At 45.1% G+C, this 23,280-nt stretch overlaps 3 protein-coding genes and 2 pseudogenes across 3 annotated transcripts; all 5 read right to left on the bottom strand.

Moving 5' to 3' along the window:
* Nucleotides 1–413: 413 nt before the first annotated feature.
* Nucleotides 414–2,489, bottom strand: LOC143329485 (tripartite motif-containing protein 16-like). Its single transcript, XM_076745395.1, has one exon. It carries the CDS (start codon nt 2,442–2,444, stop codon nt 753–755), a length of 1,692 nt encoding a protein of 563 aa, XP_076601510.1. The 5' UTR covers nt 2,445–2,489; the 3' UTR covers nt 414–752.
* A 3,209-nt stretch (nt 2,490–5,698) lies between these two features.
* On the bottom strand, nt 5,699–7,349 carry LOC143329516 (tripartite motif-containing protein 16-like; annotated as a pseudogene).
* A 3,471-nt stretch (nt 7,350–10,820) lies between these two features.
* LOC143329507 (tripartite motif-containing protein 16-like) lies at nt 10,821–12,527 on the bottom strand. The gene has a single exon (XM_076745429.1). The coding sequence runs from the start codon at nt 12,510–12,512 to the stop codon at nt 10,821–10,823; it is 1,692 nt and encodes a 563-aa protein (XP_076601544.1). The 5' UTR covers nt 12,513–12,527.
* A 3,090-nt stretch (nt 12,528–15,617) lies between these two features.
* Nucleotides 15,618–17,655, bottom strand: LOC143329510 (tripartite motif-containing protein 16-like; annotated as a pseudogene).
* A 949-nt stretch (nt 17,656–18,604) lies between these two features.
* On the bottom strand, nt 18,605–20,807 carry LOC143329450 (tripartite motif-containing protein 16-like). The gene has a single exon (XM_076745334.1). It carries the CDS (start codon nt 20,796–20,798, stop codon nt 19,095–19,097), a length of 1,704 nt encoding a protein of 567 aa, XP_076601449.1. The 5' UTR covers nt 20,799–20,807; the 3' UTR covers nt 18,605–19,094.
* Between the last annotated feature and the right edge of the window lie 2,473 nt (nt 20,808–23,280).

Here is a 23,280-nt window from a genome sequence, read left to right as displayed (position 1 = left end):
TCAACGTAACAAGAAATAAAATGACCTCAAGTCCATAACGACACAACATCTGTTGGCTTATGAGTGTCAAAATACTTTATTCATGCTTGATTCATACATGATGTAAACTTTAAATTTGTTTTGACATGCCACCAGGAAAGTCCGTGAAACGATCCTTTTTCAAGGATTTCATGTAGAAATTCACTTCATCCACTCAATCTCACTCAACTTATCAGAATATCTATTATGTAACATATAATAATGAATGATCTACTTATTGGTTATGATGATGATAATTCTAGTTTTATAACACCTCATAGTAAGGCATTTGAATGTCAATTTGGAGAACAAAAACATTTGGTGTGCCAAAAAAATAAACATAAGTGTAATTATAGATTCATGTACAGATGTAAAAATGTACAAAGTGGTGAGAAACAACAACATATAAAAGCATGAATCCAAATATTCAGCAAACATGTGGAGCACAGAGATGTTACTATTTTCATGAAGAGAAAAGTCAGTTCAGGTCAACAACAATCATCCTGAGCAGTGATGGCCTCCATGGCTGAACAGACACAGGAAGGAGCTCCACCTGAAGACACTCAAACACTTACAGAACAACCAATGAGAAGAGCTCAAAGTCCCGCCCACACTGTTTGATTGACAACTGATCTCTGTGCAGTGAAGAAATGCCACAACAATCAGCTCTCAGCAACAAACATGAAGACAAAATAAGTTTGAGAATGAAAACACAGAGTTTAACCCGCTGACCCTTAAACGACTTCTGACTGTCGGAGTTTACAGAACTCAGCAGAGTCTCTGTAAGTGTAACAAAACTGAAGTCCAGCATAGAGAGGCTGAGTGAACGTGGTCTGGACTCTGTGGAGGAGAGTCATGGTTTCAGAGACGCTGTAGAAGGACAGAATACCTGCACTGTGATCCAGGTACACTCCGACTCTGGAGGACTGAGGACCTGAGACGGGAGTTTCCACATCGTTGTACCAAAAGTTATAACTGTTGTTGTTACAATCTAACACCCAAGATTTGTCATTTCGTCCAAATCTAGATTCATTCGAGCTCCCTGCTCTGCTGATATTCTTGTATGCGACTGCTACATAAACTCCTGTCCCTCTCCTCTCCACCTCCCAGTAACAACGTCCAGTCAGACTCTCTCTACTCAGGACCTGAAACCAACCAGTGAATCTGTCTGGATGATCAGAATAAGACTGTTGTTCCTTTGCTGCTGTTGCTTTTCTGTTCCCCTCAGATAATAACAGATGTGTGTGTGCTGTGTTTGGATCCAGTGTGATTTCACGTGAATATTTTAAGAATCCAGCTCTGGTCTTGGGCTCTGGTGGTGACAGTAAAACATCCACTTCAGTCACTGTCAGTGAGACGTTTGTCCATTTGTCCCTCAGAACGTCCTGTAGTTTGTCTCTGACTGCTGACACAGCAGCTGTCACGTCCTCAAAGTACCTCAGAGGACGGATATTGATGCTGGACGAGTCTGTAGGTCCACTGAGTGGTGACAGTGAGGGGTAGTTGTGTAGAAACTGGGTGTGATCCTCTGTGTGTGAGAGCTGCTTCAGCTCAGCATCTTTCCTCTTCAGCTCAGTGATCTCCTGCTCCAGCTTCTCCTCAAGCTCTTTGACTCGACTCACTTCAGCTTCCTGCTGGGATCTGACCTGCCGCTTCACATCAGAGCTTCTGTTCTCCATGAGACGGATCAGCTGGCTGAAGATCTTCTGGCTGTCCTCCACTGCTTTATCAGCAGAGCGATTGATAGCCTTCACCTCCTGCTGAAGCACCTTCACGTCTTTCTGTCTGTCCTGGATTCTCTGCTGGATGTCTTGTCGACTCACCTCCAGCTCTCTCTGCCTCTCAGTCCTTTCTGCTGCAGCTGAGACTGTGTCGTGGCCTTTGTGTTCATCCACAGAGCAGAGATAACAGATACACTGCTGATCAGTGCGGCAGAACATCTTCATCACCTCATCGTGATGAGAGCAGATGTTCTCCTGGGGCTTCCTTGAGGGCTCCACCAGCTTGTGTTTCTTTAATGGAGCTATTTCATAATGAGGCTGGAGGTGTTTCTCACAGTAAGAGATCAGACAGACCAGACAGGACTTGAGGGCTTTCAGTTTCCTCCCAGTGCAGACATCACAGGCCACATCTTCAGGTCCAGCATAGCAGTGATCAGCAGGAGCAGCTTGGAGTCCAGTCTTCTTCAGTTCCTCCACTAAAGCTGCTAACATGGTGCTTTTCACCAGGACAGGCCTCGGTGTGAAGGTCATCCTACACTGAGGGCAGCTGTGGATTTTCCTCTCATCCTCTTCATCCCAGACACTTTTAATACACTTCATGCAGTAGCTGTGTCCACAGGGAATAGTCACTGGATCCATCAGTAGATCCAGACAGATGGAACAGGAAATTGTTTCCCGGTCCAGCTGAACTCCTTTCTGCGCCATTTCACCTCTCAGTGTCAACGACTGTCTAATAGTTTCACTTCCTCAGAAGTGAAAGCAGTTTGAGCTCTGATCTAAACAGCATGTGTCTCTGCAGTGAATGAGGCCTGTCATCTCCTGCACTTCACCACATGTTGGTTACACCCATCTTCAAAGTGTAGATCTGAAGGGGAGGGAACCAGGAAGTATGTGGACAGAGTGGAGCTGCTGTGTTTGAGAGCAGGAGGAAGAGGGAGGAGGAAGAGGGAGGAGGAAGAGGGAGGGCTTATCAAGCTCTGATCCATTCAGGAAGAGGAGCCGTTTGAGAGAGATACTGTGTGTTTAACACGTGTTTACAACAGAGCTCATTTCTCATTTAAAACCACTGGTCACTTCAGTTTTTAGGAGGCAAACTCTTCTTGGGATCTCTGGGACATGACCTCCACGTTGGACAATGCAATTCCTTGTTTGAGTTGCTCTACTGATGCTAAAGACAGGCTGAGAGTCAGAGACACATCAGTTCTTGTCCTCCACTCAAAGCCCTGGTTTTTGAGATTACCTGGCGCAGCCACCTTTTTAAAGAACTTGGATGATTGCAAAACAGGTCTGGAGAATCTGAATAACACCAATGGCCCCAATTCTGGTCCTGTCATAACATCCGTTAGTCCTCCTTCAGTCCCAGCTTCCCAACCTTCCGACCCGCTGCCTGCTTGCCTCCTGTCAGCTCCAGCCCTTGAGTCAGCAAGTAAACAGCCTCCTTGTCTTCAGCCATGTTCCATTCCTGATTTGGGCCCCAAGATGGCCCCTACTAGAAGGGAGTGGAGTTTCTGATGACGTCCTACTCACCGCTGCCCAGCTCCAGCTGTCATTCCCTGACCCAAAGCTGCAGTCATCCCCTGAGCCAGAGCTACAGTCATCTCCAGTTCCTGTGCTGCAGCCTTCTTCTGACCCAAAACTGCAGCCATGTTCTGATCCTGCTGCCCTGTTGCTGGCCTCCAGTCCTGCTATCCCACCTTCAGCCTCCTGTCCTGCGGTCCTGTCGCTCCCAGTAGGTTTCATGCCACTGGTCGTTGGTCCTGAGAACCTTCACCGGCCTCTAGAGAAGACCCACCTGTGCAGATGCCAGCCTGATGTCCAGAGGGGTTAAGCCCTCCCCACCAGTCTCCAGGCCAACCCCTAAAAGGGACTTGTCTTCGCAGCTGGTGTCCTAAGAGATGAAGCCTTCACCGGCCTCCTCCCTGTCCTCCTCAGAGGTTCAACCTTCGCTGGCCTCTTGCCCGTCCTCCAGAATGACTTTTCCTCTGTCTTCGGGCATCTGCCAGACCTCCAGAGAGCTTCTGCCTTCATTGCCAGCCTCCTCCAGCCAGAACTCCTGAGCCATTCCACTTTCACAACCAGACTCTTGACAGACCTCTGGTGGCCTTCCTCTCATCTGTTCAGCACTGAGGCCGTCCACCTGAGGTCTCCTGCTCTTCCATTATCCAGTCCCCAGGATGAGGTTCCCTGCTCCGCACCTGCCCAGTCATCAGATTGCCTGCCTGAGGTTCCCTGTCCAGTCCATTCTTCAGCTACTTGACCCACTTGCCCTTCTGGTTGCCTTTCTGTTCATAAATTTATTGAACTGCACCAGGTCCACTTTATTTGGTCTGCATTTGGGTTTGATTCCTGTCTGTTCCTTGACACAATTGAAACATGTAGACTGTAATGACGAAAATGTACATTTTTATACATGTCTGTTCAGTTTTGCCACAGTGAATTGACCTTTACAACTTTAGCAGGTCCGTTCTGATCACACCAGTAAAGTTTGTAGGTTTAATGACTTGACTGTCAACACAGTTGATTCACACAGTGCATCGGCATTAAAACAACCTTCGAAAGCAAACCAAACACATTGGACTTAGTGACTGGAAGCACAAGTGAGACGTAGTGAAAATGAAGCAAATGACTATTAAAAGAAAGTCAAACACGGGAGATTATTGACCTGAAAGAAGGGCAGGGTACAGCCTAAACAAACAAATGCAAACGGCATCAAATCAATCAGTCTGTTCGTAACATAAAACCAAACAAAATCAATCATTTCTTCACTTTATTTCTATTAAAATATGATTCCTCCTGAGCTACAGAAGTTTCACAGCACTGATAAAGATGTATTGCACCTTGAACAAAGTGAGCTGAGGTGCTTCCATCTCAACTATATCTATGCTCAGCAGGATGAAAGCGCCCTCCTGTGTTGGACCATGGAAATACTTCATGATCTCAGGACTGGACCTGATGCACACTTTCCATTTGATGCTGATGTTAAAATATTTCACTTGTTGTGAGAGCTGAGTCACTCAGTGTTTGAGTGACGACTGAGAAACAACACAAATCTCCACCAACCATAAATCATCGTGTCCTGATGACATAAAATGAATACTGCGCTCAAACATCAACTCTGTCTGATTTTGATTCTGATTGAACTGAATGCAGCATTTAATATGGATATCATCATGATCATCAAATCATTCTGAAAGTACTTCTGTACCAGAAAAGGTGGAGTAACTTTACCTGTGATGGTGCAATAAATCAGTCACAGTCGTCAGGAAGACAAATCATGACTGTTTTAGATGCATTTATTTGTTGGCAACTGAGGTTAAATGAGAAACCCTCTTCATACAATTTCACATGTCCTCCATCAGTTTTGTTTGACACATTGGAATAAGGACAAGAACAGAATGCTGTTTTCGTTCTTGAAAAAACTTTATTCGTTAAGTAAACCTTCACTTTGTTCACACATCCCAAAAATAAATTCTGTGAAATGACAACATTTGCTCTGCCACACAAAAACATCAGTGCGATCATAGATTTCTGTTCAAATGTACAAAGTGCTGAGGACAAAATGTCTCCGATGGAGGACGGTCTGCTGCTTTCTCTCTGAAGACTCGTGCAGTGGAGGAGAAACAACAAGATCCAAATAAATCAATGCAACTATTCAGCAAACATGTGGAGCACAGAGAAGTTTCTGTTTTCATGCAGAGAAAAGTCAGTTCAGGTCAACAACAATCATCCTGAGCAGTGATGGCCTCCATGGCTGAACAGACACAGGAAGGAGCTCCACCTGAAGACACTCAAACACTTACAGAACAACCAATGAGAAGAGCCCAAAGTCCCGCCCACATTGTTTGATTGACAGCTGATCTCTGTGCAGTGAAGAAATGCCACAACAATCAGCTCTCAGCAACAAACATGAAGACAAAATAAGTTTGAGAATGAAAACACAGAGTTTAACCCGCTGACCCTTAAACGACTTCTTACTGTTGGAGTTTACAGAACTCAGCAGAGTCTCCAAACCACCTCAACCGAAGTCCAGCACAGAGAGGCTGAGTGAACGTGGTCTGGACTCTGTGGAGGAGAGTCATGGTTTCAGAGACGCTGTAGAAGGACAGAATACCTGCACTGTGATCCAGGTACACTCCGACTCTGGAGGACTGAGGACCTGAGACGGGAGTTTCCACATTGTTGTACAAAAAGTTATAACTATTGTCGTCACATTCAAATGGCCAAGATTTGTCATTTCGTCCAAATATACACATACATAAACTCCTGTCCCTCTCCTCTCCACCTCCCAGTAGCAACGTCCAGTCAGACTCTCTCTACTCAGGACCTGAGACCAACCAGTGAATCTGTCTGGATGATCAGAATAAGACTGTCGTTCACTCATTAATGTTGCTTTTCTGTTCCCCTCAGATAATAACAGCTGTGTGTTTGCTGTGTTTGGATCCAGTGTGATTTCACGTGAATATTTTAAGAATCCAGCTCTGGTCTTGGGCTCTGGTGGTGACAGTAAAACATCCACTTCAGTCACTGTCAGTGAGACGTTTGTCTATTTGTCCCTCAGAACGTCCTGTAGTTTGTCTCTGACTGCTGACACAGCAGCTGTCACGTCCTCAAAGTACCTCAGAGGACGGATATTGATGCTGGACGAGTCTGTAGGTCCACTGAGTGGTGACAGTGAGGGGTAGTTGTGTAGAAACTGGGTGTGATCCTCTGTGTGTGAGAGCTGCTTCAGCTCAGCATCTTTCCTCTTCAGCTCAGTGATCTCCTGCTCCAGCTTCTCCTCAAGCTCTTTGACTCGACTCACTTCAGCTTCCTGCTGGGATCTGACCTGCCGCTTCACATCAGAGCTTCTGTTCTCCATGAGACGGATCAGCTAGCTGAAGATCTTCTGGCTGTCCTCCACTGCTTTATCAGCAGAGCGATTGATAGCCTCCACCTCCTGCTGAAGCACCTTCACGTCTTTCTGTCTGTCCTGGATTCTCTGCTGGATGTCTTGTCGACTCACCTCCAGCTCTCTCTGCCTCTCAGTCCTTTCTGCTGCAGCTGAGACTGTGTCGTGGCCTTTATGTTCATCCACAGAGCAGAGATAACAGATACACTGCTGATCAGTGCGGCAGAACATCTTCATCACCTCATCGTGACGAGAGCAGATGTTCTCCTGGGGCTTCCTTGAGGGCTCCACCAGCTTGTGTTTCTTTAATGGAGCTACTTCATAATGAGGCTGGAGGTGTTTCTCACAGTAAGAGATCAGACAGACCAGACAGGACTTGAGGGCTTTCAGTTTCCTCCCAGTGCAGAAATCACAGGCCACATCTTCAGGTCCAGCATAGCAGTGATCAGCAGGAGCAGCTTGGAGTCCAGTCTTCTTCAGCTCCTCCACTAAAGCTGCTAACATGGTGTTCTTCACCAGGACAGGCCTCGGTGTGAAGGTCTGCCTACACTGAGGGCAGCTGTGGATTTTCTTCTTATCCTCTTCATCCCAGACACTTTCAATACACTTCATGCAGTAGCTGTGTCCACAGAGAATAGTCACCGGATCCTTCAGTAGATCCAGACAGATCGAACAGCAGAATTTTTCTTGGTCCAGTTGAACTCCTTGATGTGCCATTTTCCCTCTCAGTGATGTTGACTGTCAAATAGTTTCACTTTCTCTGAACAGAAACAATCTCTGTGCTCTGACGGAAAACAAATCTCCGTTCCTGTTGCTCTGGTTCACTCACTGCAGTGAATGAGGCTGATGAGCGCCTGCATTTCACACCATGTTGTTTACACCCATCTTTTTCCCTGCAGATCTGTGAAGGGGAGTGAACAGAGAAATATCTTGATTAGGTGGAGCTGGAGAAAGAAAGAACGGCTTTCAGGTTTTACTGCATTCCACAAAAGGTGGCTTGTTGTGAGAGAAATGGTTTTCATGTGTCATTTCCAAAATGCAGTAAGAATAATTGGACTTAAAGCTATGAAACACTGGCAGGGATGTAACTTTGGGTTAAACATTGGAGGGGTTGAGATTTCATCCCATTTAAGAAGGTCCCAGGGGTGGAGTTAACAAAAAACCAAAAACCAAAATAATTCAAATTTCTATTTTAGACCTAAACAACCTGATGTGTATCCTAAGTTGTGCAGAGGAACACCATAAAATCACAAACTTTGATAAAACAACTTATTTCTGAAATCTGCATTAAAGCTGCACAGATGTGCTTCAATGAGGAACACGCAAAGTTTCACAGTATGACGTGTAAAGAACATGTGCAATGTGCAAACATAGTAACCCAGAGGATGTGTATTAGTGTAACACACTGATGCACGTTAATGTCATGTGTAGAGTCTGTGGGGGTGGAGAAGAGTCCATGTCAGGATTCCAGTCTGCAGATACCACTTCTACTTTTGGCGTCTTTTTTAACTGTAGCTTTGCTTTGTTTCATCACTGACTTCATCTAAGTTTGTCTTTGTTTTATTTTTTCTCATTAGAAACCTTCATAAGTCCACTTTCAGCCTCGTAGTCCCACAATACATGCATATGTGACTAAACGTGCAATGCCAGCAATCAGTATTTATGCAGGAAGTGCTGTGCTTTATATGTTGGGTGGAGGAGAGTCAGCATGCAGTGGATCAGATTTTCATGCAGGAGATGGACACTTGTGTCCCGTCACATGTCTGTAATTATCGTACACGTCTTTTCCATGTGCAGACAAGAGCCATTTCACTGTCTTTGTCAGCCTTTTAAATAAAGGTCATTGAGGAGATGAATAGCACTCTGGGTTCTCTGTGGTGACGTTCACCTGCAGAACATATTTATACTGATGTTCAGCTTCAGAGTGCTTACATTCAACTTATACATGTAACACAATGCGGAGGGTAACGCTTAATGACTCAATGAAGGATGTGACCTTTCTGTCACAACCAGCATTACAAGTTGCAAGAAAGTGATCTGCCACCAGGAGGCGGAAGAGTTCCACTGGTGTGAGGAAATGCGTGGCAGTGACAGGAGAGTTGTTTTTTTCTGTGGACTCGTCTGTGAGACAGGATGACTGAAGCTGAATGTCTGTTGATTTGTGTTTGCAGATCTCAGCTGTACTGATTTTACATGATGCTCCACCTCAGATTGAAGTGAATGACCTGTTTTAAATATAAATGTACTCAATCAGTCATGCTGTGTGACTCCTCACTGTACTAGCCGCAGTGTTGTCGTTGAGCGTGTTCCATTTTCATAAGAATAAAAATCAAACTCACCTTTGCTACAGTGTCGCTTACATACAGCGCTGCTGGAAATCTGATATCTTTCTAAAAAACCCTGGATGACCTTCAGTTTGAATTTTAAGTGACACAGTATTCACAAATGGCAATTACGATATGGTTAAGCTTGGAGAAGGATTGCAGTTATCAAGCCAAACTGTGCCAATCTCATAACCTCTTGACTTGCTCCTGTCTCATCTACTTAAGCATGCATAGCTCAGTGGTGGTTTCAACAGGGGCACCAAAAACCAGAGTCCAGCAGAAAGAGGCTGAGTGAATGTAGTCTGGACCCTGTGGAGGAGGCTCATGGTTTCAGAATGCTGCAGAGGGACAGAATACCTGTGATCCAGGTGCACTCTGGAGGACTGGGGGCCTGCTATGGGAGTTGTGACATTGTCTAAACTCATAATATCTGTTGACTAATGCCCAGGACTTGTCACTGCGTCTATAACAAATGAATCTGCCTGAGTCATGAGAATATGACTGTTATGTAATCTGTATTGCTTTTCTGTCATTTTCTCCCATCAGATAATAGCAGACATTCGTGTTTTCTGTTTGTATCCAGTGTGATATTTGTTGATATCACAGATCACAAATGGTCTCATTGTTGAACTATTGCACTTGTTACAAAAACTGAGCAACTCTCATCTGAGGAAACTTCTCAAGAACAACATAAATCTCCACCAACCATGAAATATTGTATCTTGAGGAATTAAAATGAGACTGAACATGTTGCTTTCAGATGCAAGTCCCTCTGATGTTGACTCTGATTAAAGCGAATGCAGCACTTTATTGGATATCGCCATGCAATCGTTCCTAAAGGTGGAGTACTTTACCTGTGACGGTGCGATAAATCAATCACAGTTGTCTGGGAACCCAAATTATGACAGTCTTAGACGCATTTCTTTTCCATCAACTGAGGATAAATTATAAAAACTGTTCTTCACAGAAGGATTGACAGATTACATCCTGGACAAAATGAGTTTGAATCAAGTCTGGGTTCAAACTTTCCAGCCCGGGATGTTGCAGCTGTGAGGTGACAGAACTAAACCCTGAAGCTACATAACAACCTCATTCTGAAGTTTCACCTTCTTGAAAATCAACGTAACAAGAAATGAAATGACCTCAAGTCCATAACGACACAACATCTGTTGGCTTATGAGTGTCAAAATACTTTATTCATGCTTGATTCATACATGATGTAAACTTTAAATTTGTTTTGACATGCCACCAGGAAAGTCCGTGAAACGATCCTTTTTCAAGGATTTCATGTAGAAATTCACTTCATCCACTCAATCTCACTCAACTTATCAGAATCTCTATTATGTAACATATAATAATGAATGACCTACTTATTGGTTATGATGATGATAATTCTAGTTTTATAACACCTCATAGTAAGGCATTTGAATGTCAATTTGGAGAACAAAAACATTTGGTGTGCCAAACAAATACACATAAATGTAATTATAGATTCATGTACAGATGTAAAAATGTACAAAGTGGTGAGAAACAACAACATATAAAAGCATGAATCCAAATATTCAGCAAACATGTGGAGCACAGAGAAGTTTCTGTTTTCATGCAGAGAAAAGTCAGTTCAGGTCAACAACAATCATCCTGAGCAGTGATGGCCTCCATGGCTGAACAGACACAGGAAGGAGCTCCACCTGAAGACACTCAAACACTTACAGAACAACCAATGAGAAGAGCTCAAAGTCCCGCCCACACTGTTTGATTGACAACTGATCTCTGTGCAGTGAAGAAATGCCACAACAATCAGCTCTCAGCAACAAACATGAAGACAAAATAAGTTTGAGAATGAAAACACAGAGTTTAACCCGCTGAGCCTTAAACGACTTCTGACTGTCGGAGTTTACAGAACTCAGCAGAGTCTCTGTAAGTGTAACAAAACTGAAGTCCAGCACAGAGAGGCTGAGTGAACGTGGCCTGGACTCTGTGGAGGAGAGTCATGGTTTCAGAGACACTGTAGAAGGACAGAATACCTGCACTGTGATCCAGGTACACTCCGACTCTGGAGGACTGAGGACCTGAGACGGGAGTTTCCACTTTGTTGTACCAAAAGTTATAACTGTTGTTGTTACAATCTAACACCCAAGATTTGTCATTTCGTCCAAATCTAGATTCATTCGAGCTCCCTGCTCTGCTGATATTCTTGTATGCGACTGCTACATAAACTCCTCTCCCTCTCCACTCCACCTCCCAGTAACAACGTCCAGTCAGACTCTCTCTACTCAGGACCTGCAACCAACCAGTGAATCTGTCTGGATGATCAGAATAAGACTGTCGTTCACTCATTACTGTTGCTTTTCTGTTCCCCTCAGATAGTAACAGCTGTGTGTGTGCTGTGTTTGGATCCAGTGTGATTTCACGTGAATATTTTAAGAATCCAGCTCTGGTCTTGGGCTCTGGTGCTGACAGTAAAACATCCACTTCAGTCACTGTCAGTAAGACGTTTGTCCATTTGTCCCTCAGAACGTCCTGTAGTTTGTCTCTGACTGCTGACACAGCAGCTGTCACGTCCTCAAAGGACCTCAGAGGACGGATATTGATGCTGGACGAGTCTGTAGGTCCACTGAGTGGTGACAGTGAGGGGTAGTTGTGTAGAAACTGGGTGTGATCCTCTGTGTGTGAGAGCTGCTTCAGCTCAGCATCTTTCCTCTTCAGCTCAGTGATCTCCTGCTCCAGCTTCTCCTCAAGCTCTTTGACTCGACTCACTTCAGCTTCCTGCTGGGATCTGACCTGCCGCTTCACATCAGAGCTTCTGTTCTCCATGAGACGGATCAGCTGGCTGAAGATCTTCTGGCTGTCCTCCACTGCTTTATCAGCAGAGCGATTGATAGCCTCCACCTCCTGCTGAAGCACCTTCACGTCTTTCTGTCTGTCCTGGATTCTCTGCTGGATGTCTTGTCGACTCACCTCCAGCTCTCTCTGCCTCTCAGTCCTTTCTGCTGCAGCTGAGACTGTGTCGTGACCTTTATGTTCATCCACAGAGCAGAGATAACAGATACACTGCTGATCAGTGCGGCAGAACATCTTCATCACCTCATCGTGACGAGAGCAGATGTTCTCCTGGAGCTTCTTGGAGGGCTCCACCAGCTTATGTTTTCCAAAGGCAGGCGACTCATAATGAGGCTGGAGGTGTTTCTCACAGTAAGAGATCAGACAGACCAGACAGGACTTGAGGGCTTTCAGTTTCCTCCCAGTGCAGAAATCACAGGCCACATCTTCAGGTCCAGCATAGCAGTGACCAGCAGGAGCAGCTTGGAGTCCAGTCTTCTTCAGCTCCTCCACTAAAGCTGCTAACATGGTGCTTTTCACCAGGACAGGCCTCGGTGTGAAGGTCTGCCTACACTGAGGGCAGCTGGGGATTTTCCTCTCATCCTCTTCATCCCAGTGGGATTTAATACACTTCATGCAGTAGCTGTGTCCACAGGGAATAGTCACCGGATCCTTAAGTAGATCCAGACAGATTGAACAGGAAATTGTTTCCCGGTCCAGCTGAACTCCTTTCTGCGCCATTTCACCTCTCAGTGTCGACGACTGTGTGAGTTTCACTTTCTCAGAAGTGAAAGCAGTTTGAGCTCTGATCTAAACAGCATGTGTCTCTGCAGTGAATGAGGCCTGTCAGCTCCTGCACTTCACCACATGTTGGTTACACCCATCTTCAAAGTGTAGATCTGAAGGGGAGGGAACCAGGAAGTATGTGGACAGAGTGGAGCTGCTGTGTTTGAGAGCAGGAGGAAGAGGGAGGAGGAAGAGGGAGGAGGAAGAGGGAGGGCTTATCAAGCTCTGATCCATTCAGGAAGAGGAGCCGTTTGAGAGAGATACTGTGTGTTTAACACGTGTTTACAACAGAGCTCATTTCTCATTTAAAACCACTGGTCACTTCAGTTTTTAGGAGGCAAACTCTTCTTGGGATCTCTGGGACATGACCTCCACGTTGGACAATGCAATTCCTTGTTTGAGTTGCTCTACTGATGCTAAAGACAGGCTGAGAGTCAGAGACACATCAGTTCTTGTCCTCCACTCAAAGCCCTGGTTTTTGAGATTACCTGGCGCAGCCACCTTTTTAAAGAACTTGGATGATTGCAAAACAGGTCTGGAGAATCTGAATAACACCAACGGCCCCAATTCTGGTCCTGTCATAACATCCGTTAGTCCTCCTTCAGTCCCAGCTCCCCAACCTTCCGACCCGCTGCCTGCTTGCCTCCTGTCAGCTCCAGCCCTTGAGTCAGCAAGCCAACAGCCTCCTTGTCTTCAGCCATGTTCCATTCCTGATTTGGGCCCCAAGATGGCCCCTACTAGAAGGGAGTGGAGTTTCTGATGACGTCCTACTCACCGCTGCCCAGCTCCAGCTGTCATCCCCTGAGCCAGAGCTACAGTCATCTCCAGTTCCTGTGCTGCAGCCTTCTTCTGACCCAAAACTGCAGCCATGTTCTGATCCTGCTGCCCTGTTGCTGGCCTCCAGTCCTGCTATCCCACCCTCAGCCTCCTGTCCTGCGGTCCTGTCGCTCCCCCTAGGTTTCATGCCACTGGTCGTTGGTCCTGAGAACCTTCACCGGCCTCTAGAGAAGACCCACCTATGCAGATGCCAGCCTGATGTCCAGAGGGGTTAAGCCCTCCCCACCAGTCTCCAGGCCAACCCCTAAAAGGGACTTGTCTTCGCAGCTGGTGTCCTAAGAGATGAAGCCTTCACCGGCCTCCTCCCTGTCCTCCTCAGAGGTTCAACCTTCGCTGGCCTCTTGCCCGTCCTCCAGAATGACTTTTCCTCTGTCTTCGGGCATCTGCCAGACCTCCAGAGAGCTTCTGCCTTCATTGCCAGCCTCCTCCAGCCAGAACTCCTGAGCCATTCCACTTTCACAACCAGACTCTTGAAAGACCTCTGGTGGCCTTCCTCTCATCTGTTCAGCCCTGAGGCCGTCCGCCTGAGGTCTCCTGCTCTTCCATTATCCAGTCCCCAGGATGAGGTTCCCTGCTCCGCACCTGCCCAGTCATCAGATTGCCTGCCTGAGGTTCCCTGTCCAGTCCATTCTTCAGCTACTTGACCCACTTGCCCTTCTGGTTGCCTTTCTGTTCATAAATTTATTGAACTGCACCAGGTCCACTTTATTTGGTCTGCATTTGGGTTTGATTCCTGTCTGTTCCTTGACACAATTGAAACATGTAGACTGTAATGACGAAAATGTACATTTTTATACATGTCTGTTCAGTTTTGCCACAGTGAATCGACCTTTACAACTTTAGCAGGTCCGTTCTGATCACACCAGTAAAGTTTGTAGGTTTAATGACCTGACTGTCAACACAGTTGATTCACACAGTGCATCGGCATTAAAACAACCTTCGAAAGCAAACCAAACACATTGGACTCAGTGACTGGAAGCACAAGTGAGACGTAGTGAAAATGAAGCAAATGACTATTAAAACAAAGTCAAACACGGGAGATTATTGACCTGAAAGAAGGGCAGAGTACAGCCTAAACAAACAAATGCAAACGGCATCAAATCAATCAGTCTGTTCGTAACATAAAACCAAACAAAATCAATCATTTCTTCACTTTATTTCTATTAAAATATGATTCCCCCTGAGCTACAGAAGTTTCACAGCACTGATAAAGATGTATTGCACCTTGAACAAAGTGAGCTGAGGTGCTTCCATCTCAACTATATCTATGCTCAGCAGGATGAAAGCGCCCTCCTGTGTTGGACCATGGAAATACTTCATGATCTCAGGACTGGACCTGATGCACACTTTCCATTTGATGCTGATGTTAAAATATTTCACTTGTTGTGAGAGCTGAGTCACTCAGTGTTTGAGTGACGACTGAGAAACAACACAAATCTCCACCAACCATAAATCATCGTGTCCTGATGACATAAAATGAATGCTGCGCTCAAACATCAACTCTGTCTGATTTTGATTCTGATTGAACTGAATGCAGCATTTCATATGGATATCATCATGATCATCAAATCATTCTGAAAGTACTTCTGTACCAGAAAAGGTGGAGTAACTTTACCTGTGATGGTGCAATAAATCAGTCACAGTCGTCAGGAAGACAAATCATGACTGTTTTAGATGCATTTATTTGTTGGCAACTGAGGTTAAATGAGAAACCCTCTTCATACAATTTCACATGTTCTCCATCAGTTTTGTTTGACACATTGGAATAAGGACAAGAACAGAATGCTGTTTTCGTTCTTGAAAAAACTTTATTCGTTAAGTAAACCTTCACTTTGTTCACACATCCCAAAAATAAATTCTGTGAAATGACAACATTTGCTCTGCCACACAAAAACATCAGTGCGATCATAGATTTCTGTTCAAATGTACAAAGTGCTGAGGACAAAATGTCTCCGATGGAGGACGGTCTGCTGCTTTCTCTCTGAAGACTCGTGCAGTGGAGGAGAAACAACAAGATCCAAATAAATCAATGCAACTATTCAGCAAACATGTGGAGCACAGAGAAGTTTCTGTTTTCATGCAGAGAAAAGTCAGTTCAGGTCAACAACAATCATCCTGAGCAGTGATGGCCTCCATGGCTGAACAGACACAGGAAGGAGCTCCACTGAAGACACTCAAACACTGACAGAACAACCAATGAGAAGAGCCCAAAGTCCCGCCCACATTGTTTGATTGACAGCTGATCTCTGTGCAGTGAAGAAATGCCACAACAATCAGCTCTCAGCAACAAACATGAAGACAAAATAAGTTTGAGAATGAAAACACAGAGTTTAACCCGCTGACCCTTAAACGACTTCTTACTGTTGGAGTTTACAGAACTCAGCAGAGTCTCCAAACCACCACAACCGAAGTCCAGCACAGAGAGGCTGAGTGAACGTGGTCTGGACTCTGTGGAGGAGAGTCATGGTTTCAGAGACGCTGTAGAAGGACAGAATACCTGCACTGTGATCCAGGTACACTCCGACTCTGGAGGACTGAGGACCTGAGACGGGAGTTTCCACATTGTTGTACAAAAAGTTATAACTATTGTCGTCACATTCAAATGCCCAAGATTTGTCATTTCGTCCAAATATACACATACATAAACTCCTGTCCCTCTCCTCTCCACCTCCCAGTAGCAACGTCCAGTCAGACTCTCTCTACTCAGGACCTGAGACCAACCAGTGAATCTGTCTGGATGATCAGAATAAGACTGTCGTTCACTCATGTATGTTGCTTTTCTGTTCCCCTCAGATAATAACAGCTGTGTGTTTGCTGTGTTTGGATCCAGTGTGATTTCACGTGAATATTTTAAGAATTCAGCTCTGGTCTTGGGCTCTCGTGGTGACAGTAAAACATCCACTTCAGTCACTGTCAGTGAGACGTTTGTCCATTTGTCCCTCAGAACGTCCTGTAGTTTGTCTCTGACTGCTGACACAGCAGCTGTCACATTCTCAAAGTACCTCAGAGGACGGATATTGATGCTGGACGAGTCTGTAGGTCCACTGAGTGGTGACAGTGAGGGGTAGTTGTGTAGAAACTGGGTGTGATCCTCTGTGTGTGAGAGCTGCTTCAGCTCAGCATCTTTCCTCTTCAGCTCAGTGATCTCCTGCTCCAGCTTCTCCTCAAGCTCTTTGACTCGACTCACTTCAGCTTCCTGCTGGGATCTGACCTGCCGCTTCACATCAGAGCTTCTTTTCTCCATGAGACGGATCAGCTGGCTGAAGATCTTCTGGCTGTCCTCCACTGCTTTATCAGCAGAGCGATTGATAGCCTCCACCTCCTGCTGAAGCACCTTCACGTCTTTCTGTCTGTCCTGGATTCTCTGCTGGATGTCTTGTCGACTCACCTCCAGCTCTCTCTGCCTCTCAGTCCTTTCTGCTGCAGCTGAGACTGTGTCGTGGCCTTTATGTTCATCCACAGGGCAGAGATAACAGATACACTGCTGATCAGTGCGGCAGAACATCTTCATCACCTCATTGTGACGAGAGCAGATGTTCTCCTGGAGCTTCTTGGAGGGCTCCACCAGCTTGTGTTTCTTTAATGGAGCTACTTCATAATGAGGCTGGAGGTGTTTCTCACAGTAAGAGGCCACACAGGCCAGACAGGACTTGAGGGCTTTCAGTTTCCTCCCAGTGCAGACATCACAGGCCACATCTTCAGGTCCAGCATAGCAGTGATCAGCAGGAGCAGCTTGGAGTCCAGTCTTCTTCAGCTCCTCCACTAAAGCTGCTAACATGGTGTTCTTCACCAGGACAGGCCTCGGTGTGAAGGTCTGCCTACACTGAGGGCAGCTGTGGATTTTCCTCTCATCCTCTTCATCCCAGAAGCTTTTAATACACTTCATGCAGTAGCTGTGTCCACAGGGAATAGCCACCGGATCCTTCAGTAGATCCAGACAGATGGAACAAGAGAAGGTTTCCCGGTCCAGCTGAACTCCTTTCTGCGCCATTTCACCTCTCAGTGTCAACGACTGTGTGAGTTTCACTTTCTCAGAAGTGAAAGCAGTTTGAGCTCTGATCTAAACAGCATGTGTCTCTGCAGTGAATGAGGCCTGTCAGCTCCTGCACTTCACCACATGTTGGTTACACCCATCTTCAAAGTGTAGATCTGAAGGGGAGGGAACCAGGAAGTATGTGGACAGAGTGGAGCTGCTGTGTTTGAGAGCAGGAGGAAGAGGGAGGAGGAAGAGGGAGGGCTTATCAAGCTCTGATCCATTCAGGAAGAGGAGCCGTTTGAGAGAGATACTGTGTGTTTAACACGTGTTTACAACAGAGCTCATTTCTCATTTAAAACCACTGGTCACTTCAGTTTTTAGGAGGTAAACTCTTCTTGGGATCTCTGGGACATGACCTCCACGTTGGACAATGCAATTCCTTGTTTGAGTTGCTCTACTGTTCAGCCTTGAGGCCGTCCACCTGAGGTCTCCTGCTCTTCCATTATCCAGTCCCCAGGATGAGGTTCCCTGCTCAGCACCTGCCCAGTCATCAGACTGTTCCTTGGCACAATTACAACATGTAAACTGTACTGACTGGATAGATCTGCAAAATGTACATTTTTATACATGTCTGTTCAGTTTTGCCACAGTGAATCGACTTTTATAACTTTAGCAGGTCTGCTCTGATCACACCAGTCAAGTTTGTAGTTTAATTACTTGACTGTCAACACAGTTGATTCACACAATGCATCAGTTTAAAACAACCTTCTGAAGCAAACCAAACACATTGGACTGAACTTGAACTTTAGTGACTGGAAGCACACGTGAGATACAGTGAAAATAAAGCGAATGACTATTAAAATAAAGTCAAACATGGGAGATTATTGACCTTAAAGAAGGGCAGAGTACAGCCTAAACAAACAACGCAAACTGGATCAAATCAATCAGTCTGTTCGTAATATAAAACCAAACAAAATCAATCATTTCTGCACTTTATTTCTATTAAAATATGATTCCTACTGAGCAACAGAAGTTTCACAGCACTGACAATTATGTATTGCACCTTGAACAAAGTGAGCTGAGGTGCGTTGACCTCAACTACATCTATGCTCAGCAGGATGATGGCGCCCTATGGTGTTGTGCATCATGCAGAAAATTCTCTGTTTTTGTTCTTGAAAAAAACTTTATTGATTATGTAAACCTTCAGTTTGTTCATACATCCCAACAATAAAATCTGTGAAATGACAACATCTAGTCTGCCACAAAAAAAAACATCAATGTGATCATAGATTTCTGATCAAATGTACAAAGTGCTGAGAACAAAATGTCTCCGATGGAGGACGGTCTGCTGCTTTCTCTCTGAAGACTCGTGCAGTGGAGGAGAAACAACAACATCCAAATAAATCAATGCAAATATTCAGCAAACATGTGGAGCACAGAGAAGTTTCTGTTTTCATGCAGAGAAAAGTCAGTTCAGGTCAACAACAATCATCCTGAGCAGTGATGGCCTCCATGGCTGAACAGACACAGGAAGGAGCTCCACCTGAAGACACTCAAACACTGACAGAACAACCAATGAGAAGAGCTCAAAGTCCCGCCCACAATGTTTGATTGACAGCTGATCTCTGTGCAGTGAAGGAATGCCACAACAATCAGCTCTCAGCAACAAACATGAAGACAAAATAAGTTTGAGAATGAAAACACAGAGTTTAACCCGCTGACCCTTAAACGACTTCTGACTGTTGGAGTTTACAGAACTCAGCAGAGACTCCACAACACAAAAGCCCACGCCAAAACCGAAGTCCAGCATAGAGAGGCTGAGTGAACGTGGTCTGGACTCTGTGGAGGAGAGTCATGGTTTCAGAGACGCTGTAGAAGGACAGAATACCTGCACTGTGATCCAGGTACACTCCGACTCTGGAGGACTGAGGACCTGAGACGGGAGTTTGCACTTTGTTGCACCAAAAGTTATAACTGTTGTTGTCAAAACAATCTAACGCCCAAGATTTGTCATTGAATCCAAATCCAGATTCATTCGAGCTCCCTGCTCTGCTGATATTCTTGTATGCGACTGCTACATAAACTCCTGTCCCTCTCCTCTCCACCTCCCAGTAACAACGTCCAGTCAGACTCTCTCTACTCAGGACCTGAAACCAACCAGTGAATCTGTCTGGATGATCAGAATAAGACTGTCGTTCACTCATTAATGTTGCTTTTCTGTTCCCCTCAGATAATAACAGCTGTGTGTGTGCTGTGTTTGGATCCAGTGTGATTTCACGTGAATATTTTAAGAATTCAGCTCTGGTCTTGGGCTCTGGTGCTGACAGTAAAACATCCACTTCAGTCACTGTCAGTGAGATGTTTGTCCATTTGTCCCTCAGAACGTCCTGTAGTTTGTCTCTGACTGCTGACACAGCAGCTGTCACATCCTCAAAGTACCTCAGAGGACGGATATTGATGCTGGACGAGTCTGTAGGTCCACTGAGTGGTGACAGTGAGGGGTAGTTGTGTAGAAACTGGGTGTGATCCTCTGTGTGTGAGAGCTGCTTCAGCTCAGCATCTTTCCTCTTCAGCTCAGTGATCTCCTGCTCCAGCTTCTCCTCAAGCTCTTTGACTCGACTCACTTCAGCTTCCTGCTGGGATCTGACCTGCCGCTTCACATCAGAGCTTCTGTTCTCCATGAGACGGATCAGCTGGCTGAAGATCTTCTGGCTGTCCTCCACTGCTTTATCAGCAGAGCGATTGATAGCCTCCACCTCCTGCTGAAGCACCTTCACGTCTTTCTGTCTGTCCTGGATTCTCTGCTGGATGTCTTGTCGACTCACCTCCAGCTCTCTCTGCCTCTCAGTCCTTTCTGCTGCAGCTGAGACTGTGTCGTGGCCTTTATGTTCATCCACAGAGCAGAGATAACAGATACACTGCTGATCAGTGCGGCAGAACATCTTCATCACCTCATCGTGACGAGAGCAGATGTTCTCCTGGAGCTTCTTGGAGGGCTCCACCAGCTTGTGTTTCTTTAATGGAGCTACTTCATAATGAGGCTGGAGGTGTTTCTCACAGTAAGAGGCCGCACAGGCCAGACAGGACTTGAGGGCTTTCAGTTTCCTCCCAGTGCAGACATCACAGGCCACATCTTCAGGTCCAGCATAGCAGTGATCAGCAGGAGCAGCTTGGAGTCCAGTCTTCTTCAGCTCCTCCACTAAAGCTGCTAACATGGTGTTCTTCACCAGGACAGGCCTCGGTGTGAAGGTCTGCCTACACTGAGGGCAGCTGGGGATTTTCCTCTTATCCTCTTCATCCCAGTGGGATTTAATACACTTCATGCAGTAGCTGTGTCCACAGGGAATAGTCACCGGATCCTTCAGTAGATCCAGACAGATGGAACAAGACAATTTTTCTTGGTCCAGTTGAACTCCTTGATGTGCCATTTTCCCTCTCAGTGATGTTGACTGTCAATTAGTTTCACTTTCTCTGAACAGAAACAATCTCTGTGCTCTGACGGAAAACAAATCTCCGTTCCTGTTGCTCCAGTTCACTCACTGCAGTGAATGAGGCTGATGAGCGCCTGCATTTCACACCATGTTGTTTACACCCATCATTTTACCTGCAGATCTGTGAAGGGGAGTGAACAGAGAAATATCTTGATTGGGTGGAGTTGGAGAAAGAAAGAATGGCTTTCTGGTTTTACTGCATTCCACAAAAGGTGGCTTGTTGTGAGAGAAATGGTTTTCATGTGTCATTTCCAAAATGCAGTAAGAATAATTGGACTTAAAGCTATGAAACACTGGCAGGGATGTAACTTTGGGTTAAACATTGGAGGGGTTGAGATTTCATCCCATTTAAGAAGGTCCCAGGGGTGGAGTTAACAAAAAACCAAGAACAAAAATAATTCAAATTTCTATTTCACACCTAAACAACCTGATATGTATCCTAAGTTGTGCAGAGGAACACAAATCACAAACTTTGATAAAACAACTTATTTCTGAATTCTGCGTTGAAGCTGCACAGATGTGCTTCAATGAGGAACACGCAAAGTTTCACAGTATGACGTGTAAAGAACATGTGCAATGTGCAAACATAGTAACCCAGAGGATGTGTATTAGTGTAACACACTGATGCACGTTAATGTCATGTGTAGAGTCTGTGGGGGTGGAGAAGAGTCCATGTCAGGATTCCAGTCTGTAGATACCACTTCTACTTTTGGCTTGTTTTTTAACTGTAGCTTTGCTTTGTTTCATCACTGACTTCATCTAAGTTTGTCTTTGTTTTATTTTTTCTCATTAGAAACCTTCATAAGTCCACTTTCAGCCTAGTAGTCCCACAATACATGCATATGTGACTAAACGTGCAATGCCAGCAATCAGTATTTATGCAGGAAGTGCTGTGCTTTATATGTTGGGTGGAGGAGAGTCAGCATGCAGTGGATCAGATTTTCATGCAGGAGATGGACACTTGTGTCCCGTCACATGTCTGTAATTATCGTACACGTCTTTTCCATGTGCAGACAAGAGCCATTTCACTGTCTTTGTCAGCCTTTTAAATAAAGGTCATTGAGGAGATGAATAGCACTCTGGGTTCGCTGTGGTGACGTTCACCTGCAGAACATATTTATACTGATGTTCAGCTTCAGAGTGCTTACATTCAACTTATACATGTAACACAATGCGGAGGGTAACGCTTAATGACTCAATGAAGGATGTGACCTTTCTGTCACAACCAGCATTACAAGTTGCAAGAAAGTGATCTGCCACCAGGAGGCGGAAGAGTTCCACTGGTGTGAGGAAATGTGTGGCAGTGACAGGAGAGTTTTTTTTTTTTCTGTGGACTCGTCTGTGAGACAGGATGACTGAAGCTGAATGTCTGTTGATTTGTGTTTGCAGATCTCAGCTGTACTGATTTTACATGATGCTCCACCTCAGATTGAAGTGAATGACCTGTTTTAAATATAAATGTACTCATTCAGTCATGCTGTGTGACTCCTCACTGTACTGGGTTTTGATTTCCAGGTGTGGAAGAAGGATTCACATCCTTTATGTGTAAAAAGTGCCGATGCAGCAATGTAAAACATACTTGATTACAAGTGAAATGCCTGCGTTCAATATCCTGCATTGAAGGGCCAATGTGGGATTTCTGGGAATCCATTGGCAGAAATAAAATATAATATAATGTAATGCAATGTAATATAACGTAATATAATCAGTATGTTTTCATTATCATGTAATCATCTGAAAATAAGAATCATTGTGTTTTGTTACCTCAGAATGAGCTTGTATATCCACAGACATCCTCCTCCCTGGAGTCCGCCATGTTGCACCGCCATGTGTCTACAGTAGCCCAGAATGGACAAAGCAGACACTGACTGTAGAGCCTTTGGTGTTTGTTGTGTTCTTAGCGGTGTGTTCAGATGGTTGCAATCTGCAACCTCACCACTAGATGCCTCTAAATTCTGTGTTATCAACAAATGCACTTATGTGATGAAAAGTTAAAGCATTGATTCTGCAGGCCACTGTGGCAGATATGTTATTAGATATGACATTTTGAGACTATAATAAACTGCATGCATCAAGGTGGAGCTGGGTTTAAATCCGACTACAGTGGATTGTATTGTAAAAGCTTGTCATCTCTGAAAAGTAACCAGTAACTAGTAAGCAGCTGTCAGATCAATGTAGTAAAAAGTACAGTAAGTCCAACTAAACTGAGGTGAGGTAGAAGTATAAAGTAGCCAAAAAATGGAATTACAGGCAGCTGAAAATTGTACTTGACTCAAGTACTCGAGTACTCACTTTCTCTCCTTCACTGCTGATTGTCTGAACAAACAGCTTCATCCTTCAGAGGAGGTGTGAATGTCTGACACACACACCTTCGACCGGACGTACACACCACAAACTGAGTGTGAATTTACTGCAAGTA

Source organism: Chaetodon auriga, chromosome 12 (assembly GCF_051107435.1).
Source record: "Chaetodon auriga isolate fChaAug3 chromosome 12, fChaAug3.hap1, whole genome shotgun sequence".
In the NCBI taxonomy this organism is placed as follows: Eukaryota; Metazoa; Chordata; class Actinopteri; order Chaetodontiformes; family Chaetodontidae; genus Chaetodon; species Chaetodon auriga.
Note: the sequence above shows the minus strand (reverse complement) of the source record. Positions and strands in the feature narration are given on the sequence as shown.

What these genes read in the sequence shown, in the direction of transcription:
- LOC143329485 (XM_076745395.1), bottom strand. Translation starts at nt 2,444, where the DNA reads ATGGCGCAGAAAGGAGTTCAGCTGGACCGGGAAACAATTTCCTGTTCC.
- LOC143329507 (XM_076745429.1), bottom strand. Translation starts at nt 12,512, where the DNA reads ATGGCGCAGAAAGGAGTTCAGCTGGACCGGGAAACAATTTCCTGTTCA.
- LOC143329450 (XM_076745334.1), bottom strand. Translation starts at nt 20,798, where the DNA reads ATGGCACATCAAGGAGTTCAACTGGACCAAGAAAAATTGTCTTGTTCC.